General features: G+C 53.3%; 1 protein-coding gene across 7 annotated transcripts in view; it reads right to left on the reverse strand.

Moving 5' to 3' along the window:
* The window catches only part of PTCH1 (patched 1), a 67,488-nt gene that overhangs the window by 18,749 nt on the left and 30,265 nt on the right, over nucleotides 1-18,474 (reverse strand). For 4 of the 7 annotated variants that reach the window (XM_036331407.1, XM_036331412.1, XM_036331413.1 and 1 more), the window contains 8 exons: nucleotides 17,989-18,136; nucleotides 17,051-17,182; nucleotides 16,504-16,659; nucleotides 15,771-15,869; nucleotides 15,144-15,269; nucleotides 7,206-7,324; nucleotides 5,880-6,282; nucleotides 4,856-5,165 (listed from right to left, as the gene is read on the reverse strand). In XM_036331407.1, coding sequence (XP_036187300.1) covers nucleotides 4,856-5,165; nucleotides 5,880-6,282; nucleotides 7,206-7,324; nucleotides 15,144-15,269; nucleotides 15,771-15,869; nucleotides 16,504-16,659; nucleotides 17,051-17,182; nucleotides 17,989-18,136 — 1,493 coding nt within the window. The remainder of the gene's footprint in view (nucleotides 1-4,855; nucleotides 5,166-5,879; nucleotides 6,283-7,205; nucleotides 7,325-15,143; nucleotides 15,270-15,770; nucleotides 15,870-16,503; nucleotides 16,660-17,050; nucleotides 17,183-17,988; nucleotides 18,137-18,474) is intronic. The other 3 variants (XM_036331409.1, XM_036331408.1, XM_036331410.1) reach the window with 3 other exon arrangements.

Here is an 18,474-nt window from a genome sequence, read left to right on the forward strand (position 1 = left end):
CTTCTAAGGAATAAATATACATGTTTCACCTTTAAAAAAAGAACTCCTTTTCCTCCATGACTTATTCCAAAAGGAGGGAGGGAGGGCCGGAGCACAAGGAGAGGAGGAAGACAGCGGGCTCATTAACCGTTTCATGCCACTGTCTGGCCGAGCCACGGGCTCTTCAATGCAACCAGAAATTCCACTGGGAGGGGGAGAGACACATTCAACCTCCCAACTTCAAACAGCAACTCAGCTGCTCCGAGCTCAGGGTGAGTGAACACGATTCTGTCAATTTGTTCCATCTGTTCGACTTGCGGAGCTAACACAAGCTGTGGGATCGGCTGCCAGGTTGTGTAAAGATCACAGCCAACACCTATTCACTCTCGACTGTTCTCTTCCTCTTTGCCACCTTCCTCGGGAGAGGGTGCGGAGGAGAGCGGGCGGGGAGCGGTGCGCGTGTGCGCGGGGAAGTACCTCACAGGGGAAATTTGGATCAGATTGAGAACAGGAAGCCGCAGGCCAATACAAGGGGCTCTGCGAGAACAGATGACAAACCGCAAGCCCAGGGAGGGAGGAAGGAGCGGTCTGGGTCTGGGGGATGGGCGAGCCCACCACACACAGCTGCGCTGGCCTCTGTAATCAAAACCATCACTACAGACCTGGCGGCCTGGCCACAGCTGTAAAGAGATAAGCATGTTGGAAGAGAAAACAGGGCCCTGGTGACCCGGCCTGGGGTCTGGGCCATCCCAGGGTGCACGCATTCTCCTCCGACACCCCCACCCCTTGCCATCGCCCTGCTCCCCCCAAATCACCTCCCAAGTAGAGCTCTGAGCGCCAGCAGCTCAGGAAACCACATCTTTTGAACAAGCTGTACATGCATGGGTTAGACGTGGCCAGTAAGAAGGACAAGGGCTTATTTCATTTCGCGACATGCTCTGAATGACTTCAAAGGCACCCCCAAAAAGTGGGCTCCATTAGTGCTCAAATGGTTAAGCTCCTGGAGTTTGAAATGTGCCGACTGGGGGGTCTGCGTCTCTCTTTAACTACACCTTCCTTCCGATGTTGCTGCGGGCATTGTTTTTATACAAACAACTTGGGGATGAGGCCTGTGGGCGCAGTGGGGGAAGAAGGCCCTGTTAGGGCCAGAGTGGAGGAGCAGCCGGCGGCGAGACCACCGGGTGGCGGCCCCCAACGCTCACACTGACTGTTTTCACGGCAGGGCACGCACACAACAACCTGCGCTGCACAGATGTTATTTTATTACCTAAAGCCTTTTTTTCTGGTTTTGAAAAAAAAATAAACAGGAAAGGAAAAACACCCCACCTCCCTCCACCCCCAGAGAGGCCGGATCTGTTTTCCTCGCCATAATAGAATTTTCACCCCTTCATGCCTGTATGGCACTTTAACCCTCTCTCTCTCTGGACCTGCTAATAAATCCTAGTTTAATTGATGCAACAACCTGGTGAGATGCCCCTATTTAGTACCACTTTACAGATGAGGAGACTGAGGCCTGGGAAGGTAAAAGTACATGAGGAAGCCTCCAGCCAGTGTTGGAGCTAAGCTTTGGACCTGGCAGCCTGCCTCCAGAGTTGGCTTGAACCACTGATGCTCTAAATTGCCCAGAACACACGATGGTGCCCAGGAAGGATTTGCTGAAAACACGAATAAGATGAGTAGAGTTAACATGGGCACCGACAACATCTGGTGGCAAATGGGGTCCCAAAACCCCGAGGGCGGTTTAAAGATACTGATGCACTAAGACTCCTGGAACACCCCAGAGGGAAACAAGGGAAGAAAGACCCGATTTGGGGAGGATGACCCTGCCGGCCACTCAAGTTCAACTCCTCAGCCACGCTGCCTGGCCGCCACCTGGCACCAACTCTACTTGGAATGCAGAGGTGAACGAGAAACAGCGACTGCCTTTACAGGAAAGTTAAGTCCTTGGAATCAGCATATTAGTTTCTGACTAATTATCAAAAGCTCAAGTAACAACGGTTGGCCTAGGTGCACACTCACAATTCACACTCACAATTCACAATTCTGGACACAAAACAAGGGACAAAAACTTGCTTCCACTGCCCCTTTGACAACATTTTATATTCCAACACAGGCACGCAGCAGAAAAAACTGGCATTTTACTGCAAAACATGAAAAGTTTTAGCTAGAACGTTTCTCATTTTATATACTTCATACTGATTATTTCCTGGTGAAAAGTTCTGAGCTAATGATCCCAATTGCTCAGAACTTTTCTTTGATACGGGGCTCTAAAAAGAAGATACTCAGTTACATTTTACTTGCATAATTCGCCGTGAAATATAAGCAAAACCACTTGTACATGATACTGTGATTTTTATCTCCAACTTTCCCTTATTTGCAGGTGTGTTCAGGGGTGACATGTGGGGCCATTTCTATATGGCTATTTTGTATTTTTATGAATCCCCCCCCCCCACTACTGAAATATTGATAAAGACCAGTGGGATGACATGGTTTTCAAGGATAACTCCATTAACAACCAATGAGGGTTCCATCACTTCACCGCCACACACAGTGTCGTGAAGGAAAGCTGCTTCGAGGATAACTGCTTCCGGCAGGGCATGTTCAAAGACCAATCAACCTCTGGATGGGCCAGCAGCGCCTCTAGGCAGCCCACGGGCCAGTGTCCGGCCGTTCTGTGTCCAGGGCTCTGCTGGACTCCTGACGGTTGGCTGCATGCGGGTGCGCACGTACAGTGCGATTGAAACTTCGTGGCCCATGCGCAGAAGTCAGTATTTTGTGGAAGAGCCACACTCAAGGGGCCAAAGAGCCGCATGTGGCTCGCGAGCCGCGGTTTGCCGACCACTGGACTAGGGCAGTGGTCAGCAAACTCACTAGTCAACAGAGCCAAATATCAACAGTACAACAACTGAAATTTCTTTCGAGAGCCAAATTTTTTAAACTTAAACTATATAGGTAGGTACATTGTTATGAACTTAATTAGGGTACTCCTAAGGCTTAGGAAGAGCCACACTCAAGGGGCCAAAGAGCCGCATGTGGCTCGCGAGCCGCCGTTTGCCAACCACTGGTCTAGGGGGATGCAGCTCACTCAGCAACCAAAACACGACTCCAATGCACTTTTAAAAAAGATTCTCAAGTCCAACTGCTTTAGGTCCGTAAAGGTATGAAAGCAGAGAAGTAATTCACAATACGCTGTGCAAAGGTTAGCCCTCGCGATGCCTGGGCACAATACCTCCCGCCCCTCCCCAAACTCCGCCTCACGTGCCACATGGAGCACCCCGAGGACTGGCTGGAGACCCTGAAATCAATCCTACAAAACCCTTCTTCGCAGCACTGCGGACCCCTTTGTCATTAGTGGCAAGTGATTTACATGACTTTGGCCAATGTGGGTGGGGGTGAGTGCATGTGGAATGAAAAGCAGGGAATCTCTCCACTGTCCAGTCCTCTTTTGACTCTTTATCTAAAAATCAGTGCTTCCCAAACTACAGCGAAAAATAAGACTGGAAACAAATTAAAATTAATCTCACGAGCACGTTAAAAAATTCTATTGATATCCTGCAATTTTCTTTGCCTTCCTCAACGAAGAGTCAAATCTGGGGTACACGTCATGAACAAAATTCTAGGAACACAAGTCAAAGCCAGAAACCGTACTGAACCATTTTCAATTAAACGAGAGTTGTTTACCATTTCATGCAAACTCACAGGGAAACTGGCTGCTTACTCTCTACACACAAGTATATTGACTCAAGACCCAAAAAGGCACTTAAATCTGTGTTTAAACAAGTCTAATTAAGGGGGAAATTAAGACAATCACTTGGATAATTTAAGCCAAAAGTGTTGGGGGCCATAATTATTTGGGTGTTTCAGTAACAGCATTTTTGCTGGAATCGTGTGGATAATTATCTTGATTCTCCACTTTCCATGCGTCAACACAGAATAAATGAACAGATGTTCTTGGAATCACTGAATACATTCATTCACATTCAGTCAGCAGTTAGGAGTAAATCTAGATCTTTTTTTTCTCCAGTTGACAACTATTTCCTAGAGATGTTCCTAAGAGCAAGATTAGAAGCTGTAAAAGGCATTTTATTTTTTTTAATCCTCACTTGAGGATATTTGCCCATTGATTTTTAGGGAGAGTGGGGGGAAAGACAGAGAGAAACACGGATGTCAGAGAAACTCATCGATTGGTTGCTTCCTGTACACGCCCTGACCAGGGCCTGGGCTGGAGGGGAACCTGCAACCGAGGTCCGTGCCTTTGACCAGAATCGAACCCAGGACCCTTCTGTCTGCAGAAGGACGCTCTATCCACTGAGCCAAACTGGCTAGGGTTAAAAGACATTTTCAAGCAGAACTTGATTATTTATGAAATACTGTGAGATGTGATTAAGCATTTATAAGGTTTCTTCATGGCATTTTATGCCAAATCAAAAGATGGTCAAAATATGGAGTTTTAAATTACATTCACCAAAGATGCACAACCTGTGGGGGCAGGAAGCTCTGCTTCAGCAGCGAGTCAGCCTAGAAATTCCACCAACACTTCCTTTAGACCTGGTCACCCAGACCACCCCCCATTCCCCCCAAAAAGGACACCAGAAGCAGCCCGCTCCCGTCTCCTAATGTGCACTCATAAATTCTCACAGAAGTGCCTGCGTCACCCCACGAACCATTTGCGTTGTTTTATAGGTAAAGGCCAGCTTTGGGGGGGGCCTCCCCAGAAACAGTCTACTTAAGAACTTCAAGCAACACACCCAGAAGTCAACGAAACATGTCAGTGTTACGTTCTAATCTAACACTGTGATACAGGGAACAAAAGGAAGTTGGGGACCCGAGCGCCCCAGCCCCGCCGCGGAGAGGACGAGCGCCCAGCAGCCCTCACCTTGCAGCCAGTCTCGGAAGTAGTGCAGCCACATCTTGGGAAGCTGCCTGTTTTCTTCCAGCATGACGTACTTCACCGTGCTGAAGCTCCTGTGAAGGTCGTACAGCAAGTGCTGGATGTTCGGGTAGTCTGCTTTCTGGGTGACGATGTACATGTTGTAGAAGGAGAAGTACTTGAACTGTGCAGCAATGAAGTCGTACTCTCTGGTTTCCCGGGGCACGATGTCTGTCAGGTCCAGGCCGTCGCGCACGCGCGTGGTCCCGTACAGGCTGAGCCCCAGCAGGCCCAGGAAAAGGAAGATCACCACCACCTGCAGCAGAGGGACGAGGCGCGGTCAGGCCCCAGGGACGGAACGGACTCCCCACCACAAACAAGCTGTTGGTTTATGCCTCGCCTTTACCATCACACGGGCCCTGAAGCAGCATGGGGGTCGGAGTTGGGGCTGGGGGAAGGGGTCATTCTCCCAGAGGGGAAAACATAAAGTCAGAGCAACCCCATTTTTCACAAAGAGTAAATGTTCAACATGTGAGGAGCTGATCTAAATTCAGACACCGTTGCTACAGATCCTGTAGAACAGTGGTTCTCAACCTTCCTAATGCCGCGACCCTTTAATCCAGTTCCTCATGCTGTGGTGACTCCCAACCATAAAGTTATTTTCGTGGCTATTTCATAACTGTAATTTTGCTACTGTTATGAATCGTACTATAAATAGCTGATCTGCAGGATGTATTTTCATTGTTACAAATTGAACATAATTAAAGCATAGTGATCAATCACAAAAACGATATGTACTTATATATGTGTTTTCCGATGGTCTTAGGCGACCCCTGTGAAAGGGTCGTTCGATCCCCAAAGGGGTCGCGACCCACAGGTTGAGAACCGCTGCTGTAGAAGGTGAGCTCATGGAAATGGCCCAGGGGGTCAGTGGGCCAGCTCCCCCCGAGGCCTGGAATCCAGGGAATTCCCCAGGAGCCCGCTCTGCCGCTTTCTGAGGACAGGAAGAGCCTTCTGTTCGGGTAGGTACCTTGGCTTTGGGCTTCAAGAGGAAAGGAGCATAGTGTTTCTCGGCAAACGATGAGAGCGTCCACTTGGTACAAGGGGGCTCGAGGCAGTGGAGGCTGGAGTCGGAGAACTGGGAGAGCAGGTCCCGCGTGGAGCTGGTGCTCTCGGGGCTCTGGCCGCCGAGTGTGTCCTGCGTCAGGGTGACGGGCTGCACGGAGATCTCGGAGAGCGGCTCGGCCGTCGTGTAGTACACGTGCGTGTGGGGGTCGTACTCCGTGCGGAGCTGCACCGTGGACTGCATGGTGATCTGTGTCTCGTGGGCGAAGCTGTGGCTGCTGTAGGGAGGCGGGGGGCTGGCGCGGGGGCCGTCGTGCGTCTCCGTGTAGGCCTGAGGCTCGACCTGGATCACTCTGCTGACACAGGGGCTGCAAGAGGGGAAACGTGCTGCAGTGGCCGCTGAAACGGGCTCTTGTTCCTGCTGATGACCAGGACACCCGCTCCGCACAGCTCTGACTCGGGAGAGAGGGCACACGGTGGGGCTCCCCCACGCTGCCCGCTCCGCACAGCTCTGACTCGGGAGAGAGGGCACACGGTGGGGCTCCCCCACGCTGCCCGCTCCGCACAGCTCTGACTCGGGAGAGAGGGCACACGGTGGCGCTCCCCCACGCTGCCCGCTCCGCACAGCTCTGACTCGGGAGAGAGGGCACACGGTGGAGCTCCCCCACGCTGCCCGCTCCGCACAGCTCTGACTCGGGAGAGAGGGCACACGGTGGGGCTCCCCCACGCTGCCCGCTCCGCACAGCTCTGACTCGGGAGAGAGGGCACACGGTGGAGCTCCCCCACGCTGCCCGCTCCGCACAGCTCTGACTCAGGAGAGAGGGCACACGGTGGAGCTCCCCCACGCTGCCCAACTGCTCGGTCTGGACACAGACAGGAGTCAGTCGAAGGAGGCCAAAGGGAGGCTGATCCTGAATCTGGCTCAGAAAATCAAGTCGAAGCCGCTGAACCCCTTCCAGGCATGACTCCTTACAAAGAAAAACACCCCAAAGGCTATCCTTTTTCCAGATGTGTGGTTTTCAACCTTTGTTCTGCCCTAATCCATCGATATGACACACTCCCAACAATGAGCAACACTGGTTCATGATAGAAATGAATCATCGTATCACAACCTCAGGGCTGTGAGCATGTGGTCAGAAAGGCAGAGAACCTCAGGGGTTCTGCTATCTCCCCAAGGCAGCACCCCCGTCGACTAGCGCCACTCCCCCACCACCCACCCATCCAAGTCCACAGATGATAAACACTACCGCTCTGTACCCCACAGTAAGGGCCGGGCAGCCAGGGCATGTACCTTGTAAAACAGCAGAAAATGTCCAGCCTGCGGTCCTCGCGCCGGTACAGGTCCATGCTGAGGATCGCAGGGAAGATGAGCAGCACCATGGCGAAATTGAAGACCACCACCACGGCCGCCTGAGCAGGAGGAAAACGGAGATGTTACCAACAGGTCTGCTCCCAGGCAAAGGACTGCTTTGAAAATAAAGATGTGCTATTTTTTTATTTAATTAATTATTATTATTATTATTTTCTTTTTTTAAGAGAGAGAGGGAGAAAAACATGGATTTGTTGTTCCACTTACATATGCTTTCATTGGTTAATTCTTGTATGTGCCCTGACCGGGGGTCGAACCTGCCCCTGGGCCTCCTGGGCCAACACTCTGACCAGGGCTGGCAATAAAGATGTTTTAAACAACTTTCCTTCCCCTGTCCTACCGAAGAGTTTAAACCTAAAGTAGATGTTCAAGTTTCTCAGCATTTTGCTGCTCTCTCATCATTAAGAGACCGTGTGACTGGACGAGGCCCCACCATCCTGGTCCTTCCCATTGCGCATCATTCCCTGAACCCGTACGGCACAGACACAGGAACAGACTGGCCTCCTGCTAGCGACCTAACTGGACCAGAAGGCAGAACAGAGAAGATACCTGGGACGTTTTAATTTAAAACTAAAGGGAACATTTCCCTCTCACAATGTTTCTAGGGGTTCATGCAGCCGATTTTATGCTTAGAAAGTGTATATACAAGATGGACCGAGTATATCAAAATGGCACCTTTAAAACACGAAATAAAATTTCAAACGCGTCCCCTGAGGTGTTTAATAGGCACATTCCAAATCGCCCTGCCGCAGCCTATGGGTGAGAGCGGGGACAGAGAGGCCAGGAGAGCGAAGCAGGAAGATTCCCGTGTGATTACAGTGTGCAGGGTAAAGAGTGCAGATTCAAAGTCACCCCACCACCCAGGATAAACACGGGGTAGAGGCTGCAGTGCTTGGCAAGTCTCCTGCTGACCTCGTCAAAATCACACACGGGCTGTTACCGGAGACAGCCAGTGGAGGACTGAGCGCGCTCCCCGCTCAGAAAGGCCGGCGAGCAGCAGCACAGCGAGAAAACGCAACTCGCGTGCTAAGCAACCCAGAAATCATCAGCAATTTTTTGGACAATTATACCCTCTTGTGAGGTTCTGCTCAAAGAACTGCTTAGTTCTAAACCCTTCTCCAACTGGGCACACATCTGAGGGTGAGGGAAGAAAACTGACACTCAGCAACATCACAAGAACCGCACCAAGGGCTTGGACAGTCATCTGAATTCACGCTCAAGGTGACACTGCAAACCCGAGTTCCGAATGGAGGTATGCCCTTCCGCACTGAATTCCCTGTCAGGCCTACAAAACCAGGAAGTCACCAAGGGGCTCCTTCTGAATATGACGGGGCCCCTCGCCTCAGTCCCCGTGAAGATTCCTCTTCCACTCAGAATAAGTGCCAAGCGGCCACGCTCACCTGTGTAAGGAACTATGCGCCCTGCCGGCGAGGCTCATGTGAGTAAGCAAGCCGCTATTTTGACTGGAGGAACCCCCTACGGCAGCGGTTCTCAACCTGTGGGTCGCGACCCCTTTGGGGGTCGAACGACCCTTTCACAGGGGTCGCCTAAGACCATCGGAAAACACATATATAATTACATAGTGTTTTTGTGATTAATCACTATGCTTTAATTATGTTCAATTTGTAACAATGAAAATACATCCTGCAGATCAGATATTTACATGACGATTCATAACAGTAGCAAAATTACAGTTATGAAGTAGCAACGAAAATAATTTTATGGTTGGGGGTCACCACAACATGAGGAACTGTATGAAAGGGTCGCGCATGAGGAAGGTTGAGAACCACTGGCCTAAGGGATCAGTACTTTGGAGAGAAAAGGCAGGGCGCTGCGCTGGGTGCTGCAGATGCATCGGTGAGTCAGACAAAATCCTGCTCTCAGGGACCGACACCACCCTGTCCACCAATTACACTCTAGGCCAGGGGTGGGCAAACCTTTTGACTGGAGGGCCACAATGGGTTCTTAAACTGGACCGGAGGGCCGGAACAAAAGCATGGATGGAGTGTTTGTGTGAACTAATATAAATTCAAAGTAAACATCATTACATAAAAGGGTACGGTCTTTTTTTTTTTTTTTTTTTTTTAGTTTTATTCATTTCAAACGGGCCAGATCCGGCCCGAGGGCCGTAGTTTGCCCACGGCTGCTCTAGGCTGACGGGTGTCATAAAGCAGAAGCAGGGCTCCACAGCGGCTCAGGGCAGGGAGAGAGCGCGCAGGTGGGCTGGAATGGCGGTCAAGGAACCGTTTCCAGGGACACATAGGACAAAAAAGGCCGCTGGCACAACCCCGAGGAAGGAGGTGCCGCGTGGAGGAAATCCGAAGGGCGAAATCTGAGAGGGGCATGCTGTGCAGCCGTTCAGCACTGGAGGCTAAGACTCTACTAGGGAAGAGGAAGGAGAAAGCAGGAGCCATGGGAGGTCAGGTCCTTACACATGATTCATGGGTTCCTGCAGCAACCAGGAGGCAGACATCAGCACAGCTTCCTCCCCCAGGGAAGACGTGGTGATGCAGGGGAAGGTCCCCTGCCCGAGGTTACCCAGTCAATCGGATTCAAACGCAGGCTCGATGCCTCCGCCCTCAGCCCAACTGAGACCTGGGAGTTCCTGTCCGATCTGGTCCCCTCCTGAGGGGAGGGACGTGGGGTGGGGAGAACGCCGACCCATCAGAAGAGGGATGTTGGGAAGAATGGCTCTGAATCTCTAGGCCAGTGGTTCTCAACCTTCCTAATGCCGCGACCCTTTCATACAGTTCCTCATGTTGTGGTGACCCCCAACCATAAAATTATTTTTGTTGCTACTTCATAACTGTAATTTTGCTACTGTTATGGATCATAATGTAAATATCTGATATGCAGGATGTATTGTCATTGTTACAAATTGAACATAATTAAAGCACAGTGATTCATCACAAAAACAATATGTAATTATATATGTGTTTTCCGATGGTCTTAGGCGATCCCTGTGAAAGGGTCGTTTGACCCCCAAAGGGGTCGCGACCCACAGGTTGAGAACCGCTGTTCTAGGATTTTCTAGGAGAACTCAATGCTGGGGGTGGAGTCCTTTCAGCTTCCTTTTGATTACAGTTATTTTTAGAATTCAGGAGTACAACGTAGACAACAAACTCTGGGTGACTCGGTTTGAACAAAAGTTCCTAAGGACAAGAGCCAAGACTGTGCAAGGATAAGCCACGCAGGCACACACGTGGCCCAGGGGTGCAGCCGGAGCGACACTGGTACTTTCCGGAGGGGCTGGGGAATGTACAGGACACCAGCCTCGTTCAATGAGGAAATCTGCCCAGCATCCTCCTGTCTCTTGGTGGAAATAGCGCAATGAGAGAAGAAACCCAAATGGCTTATTACCTATCCAGGGAGTATATTGTCTGGTGAGAAACTAACAGAACTTCAACACCCCCTCAAGGGCACCAGGACAGGAAAGCCAACAGCAAGGGCTCCTCAGTAAAGGAGAAGTGTCCCTGCTGGAGCCAAGGTGAGGTTGAGAAACTGTAAGCAAATTCTGAAAAGGTGCTGGGGAGGACCGTGCACTGTCCACCGATTCTACCTGTGCTGAAAGGCAACGTCCCTGCAAAGCACCTACGGCGGCCCCGCTGAGGCCCTTGCAGGGCACAGAGACCAACAGGCCCGGCCGAGGGGCCCCTGGAACATAAGGCATCCTCTCCCGGGAGTCCCATGGAGGAAGAAGCACCACTCAGTTACCAGCAAAGCCAGGGCAGGGCTCTGGTTCCCAAAGGCTTGCAGCGGGCGCCCCTGCCTCCTGGTACAGAGGTGGCATTTGGACAGATGGGTGGAGATAGGCAAGGAGGCGTGAGACAGCTTCTCCGGGGGAAATTTCCATAGATTCTGGTAAAGCTACAAAACGGGAAAAGTCGCACAGGGAAAACTCCCAAGTGGCCGTGGGTGCCTTATTGGACAGAGCCGCTCTGGGTCTCTCCCTGTAGATGCTTCGTCGGTAGCACCCTGAAAACATCAACACAAATGGATGCCCAGAGTCACCGCGGCTCACAGTTCCCTGAGGGAGAGAAGCACGCCGAATGGTCAATTTCGAATGTCAACACATTTCGAAGGGCAGCAGCATCAGAGTTAAAGGCTCTGATGAGTGAGTACTGCAAAACGCAGGGCGCAGTCTCTGTCTTTTCTTACATTTTCTTCTTTTTTAAAAATTTTGTTTGACAGAGAATGAGCCTGCATCCTGGGCAGCCGCTCTTTCCTACACGAGGACCCCTGGACGCTGCAGATGCCATTTTCTAAGGTGACACTGCAAGTGCCGGGGAACAGAACCGCAAACCCGGCAGCACTCGTTCCGCCTCCGGCAGGGGCTTACCTTGGAAGCGCTTAGCGTACTGGCTTTTCTAAAAGACGTTAGGGAAACGCAGGTAGCGTGTCAGACCGGCACACCAGAGGGCACCATTAAAGGAGAGCGTGCCTTGAGGAGTCGCCAGTGTACTGAGAGAGGAGAAGAGAACATGAGAGGGGACAAGGAGGCAGCAGGAGCGTGAGGCAGAGCAGATGAAGAGCAGCGAGGGAAAGGGAGCAGGAAGGAGCGGCGGGAGAGAGGGTCCCACGGCTAGAAGACTCCAGAACAACTTCTCAGTTCTAGAATCTGCTGCACGGAAAGCCAGAGCGGTGGCACAGGGAGCTGCGCAGAGGCCGGGTGTGTAGGGGGCACGCCAGTGCAGGGGGCGGTCCATGGGCAGAGGGAGCAGCGTGGAGGCCGCCTGTGCAGGGGGCGGTCCATGGGCAGAGGGAGCAGCGTGGAGGCCACCTGTGCAGGGGGCGGTCCATAGGCAGAGGGAGGTGCGTGGAGGCCGCCTGTGCAGGGGGCAGTCCATGGGCAGAGGGAGGTGCGTGGAGGCCGCCTGTGCAGGGGGCAGTCCATGGGCAGAGGGAGCTGCGTGGAGGCCGCCTGTGCAGGGGGCGGTCCATGGGCAGAGGGAGCTGCGTGGAGGCCGTCTGTGCAGGGGGCAGTCCATGGGCAGAGGGAGCAGCGTGGAGGCCGCCTGTGCAGGGGGCGGTCCATGGGCAGAGGGAGCTGCGTGGAGGCCGCCTGTGCAGGGGGCGGTCCATGGGCAGAGGGAGCTGCGTGGAGGCCGCCTGTGCAGGGGGTGGTCCATGGGCAGAGGGAGCAGCGTGGAGGCCGCCTGTGCAGGGGGCGGTCCATGGGCAGAGGGAGCTGCGTGGAGGCCGCCTGTGCAGGGGGAGGTCCATGGGCAGAGGGAGCTGTGTGGAGGCCGCCAGTGCAGGGGGCGGTCCATAGGCAGAGGGAGGTGCGTGGAGGCCGCCTGTGCAGGGGGCGGTCCATGGGCAGAGGGAGCAGCGTGGAGGCCGTCTGTGCAGGGGGCGGTCCATGGGCAGAGGGAGCAGCGTGGAGGCCGTCTGTGCAGGGGGGCGGTCCATGGGCAGAGGGAGGTGCGTGGAGGCCGTCTGTGCAGGGGGCGGTCCATGGGCAGAGGGAGCTGCGTGGAGGCCGTCTGTGCAGGGGGGCGGTCCATAGGCAGAGGGAGGTGCGTGGAGGCCGCCTGTGCAGGGGGCAGTCCATGGGCAGAGGGAGCAGCGTGGAGGCCGCCTGTGCAGGGGGCGGTCCATGGGCAGAGGGAGCTGCGTGGAGGCCGCCTGTGCAGGGGGAGGTCCATGGGCAGAGGGAGCTGTGTGGAGGCCGTCTGTGCAGGGGGCGGTCCATGGGCAGAGGGAGCTGCGTGGAGGCCGTCTGTGCAGGGGGCGGTCCATGGGCAGAGGGAGCTGCGTGGAGGCCGTCTGTGCAGGGGGCGGTCCATGGGCAGAGGGAGCTGCGTGGAGGCCGCCTGTGCAGGGGGCGGTCCATGGGCAGAGGGAGGTGCGTGGAGGCCGCCTGTGCAGGGGGAGGTCCATGGGCAGAGGGAGCAGCGTGGAGGCCGCCTGTGCAGGGGGCATGTGTGTGCAGGCGGCAGGCCATAGGCAGAGGGAGCAGCATGGAGGCCGCCTGTGCAGGGGGCGGTCCATAGGCAGAGGGAGGTGCGTGGAGGCCGCCAGTGCAGGGGGCAGTCCACAGTCCCGCGGGCCCTGGCCCCGCACCAGCACCAGCTCCTTCCCTCCCACGTCACTGAGAGGTGTTTTCTTTTTCCTGAGCCTCCATCCCAGTCTCAGGTTAACTTGATCCATGTCCTCGCTATTTCTCTACATGTTTATAACAAAGGAAACCTTTTTTGTTGTTTTAAATCTTTTTGCTTTCGGGAGCTGGTGGTCACAGTGACCGGCACGGCATCTCTTTTCGTGTTATATCTAACACTAAATATCAGACAAATCCAGGGGCCCAAACACGGGAGAGTCCTCAGCTGCTGAGTCAGTAATTAGTGAAATGAAATTCAAATCTGAAGACTAAAAAGAGCTAATCATGTTAATAAAAATGTAAACTGACACCCATCCTTAGAACCTTCTGGTGACTGAAGACAGGAAAGCAGTATAAATGAGTGGGGTATAAAGACAGTTTGAAAGTGACCTCAGAAGCCGCTTCCTTTAAAAACCTGGCCATCTCATGAGTCACACATCATACTGTAAAGGAAAAAGAAGTAAAGAAACGAAGGGAAAGCCATCGCTCCTTCCATCTGCTTTGGAAAAGCTTATAGAGGGATAAATGGTGATGGTAAAAAAAAAAAGTAAATGTAGCTCCCAAAACTTCAAGAATACTACCCCTGAGCTACCACACACTAAGTCACTTCGGGTTAGGAAGACCGAGTGGCCAGGCAGCCTCTTCCTCCGTCCGGGAAACGGCAGGGTTCCTGGGCGTTTCCCACAGAGCCAGCGTGAGCGGCCGCGGAGAGGCACGGCTGCAGCCCCGGCCCCGCCTGCAGACCTCTCCACGCTCACAGTTCACAGAAGCTGGCTCTTGGTTTAAAAAAGTTCCTGACGGCCTTCAGGTGTGAAAGGAGGGAGCAGAACAAAGCGGGGCCAAACTGCTCTGCATGGAGGGAGAGGAATTTTGAGTTTTCTCGGGCAGCCTAAGAGGGGAACTGGGGGCCAAAGGGAAAGAGAAAAGGGGTTCAGGAGAGTCTGTGGAAGTTAACTAAGGAGAGGAGGTGGCAAGGCCCATCAACAGACCCTCCCACAGGCAGAGAATGGCGACACCTTCTCACACAGTGGCATCCAAAACCACTCAGTTCTGAGTGATCGATCACCTAGCTGGGCTACCTGCCGCCACCTTTCCGGTCGGCGAAGACTGCTCCGTCGGTGGCCTGGGGCTGGGCCGCGCCACGGGAAGCAGGAGGGAAGGTGGCGTGCTTGGGAGAAAGTGCGGAAACCCAGAGGGGCGTTCCAGCAGGGAGGCCATGACGCAGCCAGACCAGGACCGGCGTGGGGACTCCTGCCCACGTGCAGCAGGGGCTCACTGGCGTCCCCTAGGGAGTGGCCCTGGTGCCTTTCAGTTTAGCTATCCATGCAAAGGGTGACTCCTGAAGGCACCAGGCCTGGAGGACACCCGGCCACAGAAAAGGAAAGAACACCACGGTTCTCCTTAGAGCAGCGGTTCTCAACCTGTGGGCCGCGACCCCTTTGGGGGTCAAATGACCCTTTCACAGGGGTCGCCTAAGACCATCGGAAAACACATATATAATTACATATTGTTTTTGTGATGAATCACTATGCTTTAATTATGTTCAATTTGTAACAATGAAATTGGGGGTCACCACAACATGAGGAACTGTATTAAAGGGTCGCGGCATTAGGAAGGTTGAGAACCACTGCCTTAGAGGAACATCAGCGTGAAGCATCTGCCCAGGAGAAAGAGTCCCAGGTGCTGACAGGCTACGTCCCTGCCTGCACCGGGGCCGCAGCCGCTGGGCGACGCTTGCAGGCTCAGCACCAGAAACTCACCTGCAGGGAGAAGGCCCTCAGGGCAGGGATTGGGATCAACGCAGCCATGAAGAAGGCGGTGACGTTGCTGATGGACGTGAGGGCCACGCTGGCTCCCGTGCGCTTGAGGCACTCCCCGGTCCTGTCCTGAGGACGAGAAAGCACAGTGCTGAGAGCTGCACAGAGCAGGGTTTCCTGAGAGCAGGGGTTGCGTGAACAATTCAAATACAAAACCAGACCCATGGTGACTGAGAATGCTGCCTCAGGCAATCTGACAGGGAGACCCCTGGCTTCCCCCAACCCGGGCACTGGAGCATTTTTCAGTACCATCCACACACTCATGTGCGGCCCATGTTATTACCACCCAAAACACAAAGCTGCAAGACAATGACTTAGTTAATACAGTTTAAAAGGTGGTGGGGACAAAGTGAACCCCTGCCCCCCACGAACCCTCAGAGAAACAAATGCACTTTGGAATATATTTCCTGGGTCCTTCCAGCTGACCTTCCTTATGGAGAGCCAGGAACGTGTCCTCTGACTTGGGACTACGATACTTACTGGGGCAGACTGAGGAAAACCAAGTCAAATACTCGGGAACAGAGGGGCCGTGGCTGCCCCCGCAGCCCTATTCCTTTGTTTTTCTCTTACCTCAAAAGGGATTCTTTTGTTCTGCCCCGTTTCGCTGAACGCGTGGGCCAGCAGGAACACATCATCCACACCAACGCCAAGAGCGAGAAACGGCAAGACCTGCGCGGGAACGAGGACAGCGCGTCAGACGGGGAGGCTCAAGCCTGGCCGCTCCAGGGCCGTTTCAAACACTGTCCCCGCGCCCCCCAGAGCTGGCAAAGGGCAGCGTCCGTTCATCAAGGTGAGGCACTCCGCTTTTCTGACAGTTAAATCCCCAACGTCTAGCAGTTTCGGCTCACGCTAGATCTTACATGTTTCTGATTCTAAGTGCCACACGCAATGATTTTTTTTAAGTTAATAAACGAGAAGGAATGGAACTCATCGGAAGCAGTGGCTCTCCGATGTGACCCCTGGGCCGGCATCGTTGGGAACTGGCTGGAAATGCAGATTCCCCACCCCCATCCCAAACCAACAGGCTCAGAAATGCTGGGTGGACCCAGCCGCCCAGTGTGCACGAGCCCACTGAAGTTTGAGAACCATTGCTCCACTAATGATCTGAATTCCACTGACGAGGGAAACATCTCTACTAATCGCCAAGCCCATTCAGCGCTCCCGCCCACAGAGGCGTGGGCACGCTCCCCTGAGGGATGTGGCTTCCCAGCAGAAAAGACCCTCTAGGTGACATGGACACACAGGAGGTCGGGGCCTGGGGAGGGGTGTTGGTCAACAAAGCGATGGGTGGCTCCTTTAGTACCTGAGTTGTTGCAGCATTAAAGGAAATCCCGATCAATGAGCACAGGCCCAATCCTGCAGCCACTGACAGTGCAACCAACAGGACGCCAGCCAGCCCCACGGCACCCTGGGACTTGGAGCAGTCCCAGCGCAGCATGGTTAAACAGGCATAGGCAAGCTGCAAGCAGAACCGTGGAGGGGGAGGGTGGGGGAGGGGAGGAGGGGGGAGGGCAGGTGGGGGAGACACAAAAGCCAAACATTAGAATGTGTAAGGATTCTAATGTTTTCCCCCACCCATCACCCCAAATCAAAAGGTAAAAAAAAAAACAACTTAATGAAATCCAACAACAACAAAAATTTACATTACAGACATCACATGAAATGGTACAAATCAAAGATGGGCAAACTCCACACGACCGCTTCTCAAACTGCTATGAAGCCTGAGCTCTCTCTGTCTGAGATGCACATGTGTTAAGAGCAGTTAAAAAGCAGGAGGCGTCACGGAAAGGTAAAAACCCAAAACCAACAGAGACCCCAACCCCCAGGGGGGGAACTGAACAGACGGTTACCATCAGCAAGTAGCCGCTGGCCACTCGGATGACGCTGACGTCCGAGAAGGACTTGAGGATGTCGTCCAGGGTCGTGGTGGTGAAGGAAAGCACCTTCTGAGAGGAGTTCTGGGCGACGCTTTGATGAACCACCTGTGGTCACAACAGAAGGGAACGTCCCCGATGAAACCAGTGCTTCAAGGAGCTTCAATGCATAGCCCAGGTGCCGGGGATGCATCTCTGCAACCTGACCCCCACTTGTTTTCTGGTGCCTTATCAAGAGTTCTGCACAATTCAGGTTTGAACTTGGGCTCGATGACCCTGGACCTGGGACAGTAAAGGTGAGCACTAATCCAGTGAGCATGTGGGGCCGTGGGGAGCTGGTATCATCGGAGTTCACGCCCAGGGCTGTATGCGCTCTACGGGAGGACTGCTGCTCCCTCCCCGAGGCTCTCCAGCAGTTCCCACTAATCCAAAACAAGGCGCTCTCCCGGGCACCCCGCCCCGTTCATTCTCGGGCCACCTTTCAAAGGTCGCACGCAGCTCAGGAGAGGTCACTGCTCGGGAAACAAAGGCCAGCTCCTGTCACATGACCTAACCAAGGGCACTGCAGCTGTGACGGAGTCTGTGCCTTGCTAATGCTTTCCAGACACCTTTTCTTGCGCAGCAAGTGTTCTGTTTTGTTTTTTTAAACAGTTATGCCTAACTCCAGAGTTCACAACTGGTTACTCAAAATGTGCCAGGGCACCCCAATTAGCATGTGCGTCGCACAGATATTAAGATTTTCAATATCAAGAAAAGGGAAAAACGTTTTCATCCCACAGGTTCCCAGACTCGGTCTGTTTTGAAAATAAATTCTAATAAAAAAATGTTTTAAAACACCATTCGAGTGAAGTATTTGGAAACTAAGGGGCTTGTACCCAGATTCAAAGGTGGGTGTCAGGACGCTGGCGGTTTACCTCCACGTAGGTCCTCTGCCACGCCTCCAGGATGGCCGCGGCCTTGTCCTCATTCCAGTTGATGTGTGAGACATAATCGTACCCCTTGAAGTGTTCGTACATCTGCTTGGGAGTCATTAACTGAAACATGGTCTGCAAGGCGTGCGCACTGGATGAGGGGTGGTGGTGAGAAGGCAGAGATCAGCACCCCCAGAAGCGGCTCTCTGCGCCCCACTCTCCTGCAGCCTCCTATCCTTCTACATGAGCACAGGTTCCCACTACAACCGGACCCGGTGTTACTTTATTTAACAGATTGATGCACCATATTAAAGGTGTCACCTTACAAACCTTCTAGAGATAGACCCCAAAATTAAATGAATAGGCAATTTCCTTTCTCAGTTTCTACTCAACGAAACAGGGAGGGTAGAGGAGTAGATAGCTTGGCCAGATATGCTGGGCTCACCCTTGCCCCTCGCCTGTGCAGAAATCCCAGATGGCTTTCCCGAG

The sequence above is a fragment of the Myotis myotis genome, unplaced genomic scaffold (genome assembly GCF_014108235.1).
Source record: "Myotis myotis isolate mMyoMyo1 unplaced genomic scaffold, mMyoMyo1.p scaffold_m19_p_12, whole genome shotgun sequence".
NCBI lineage: Eukaryota > Metazoa > Chordata > Mammalia > Chiroptera > Vespertilionidae > Myotis > Myotis myotis.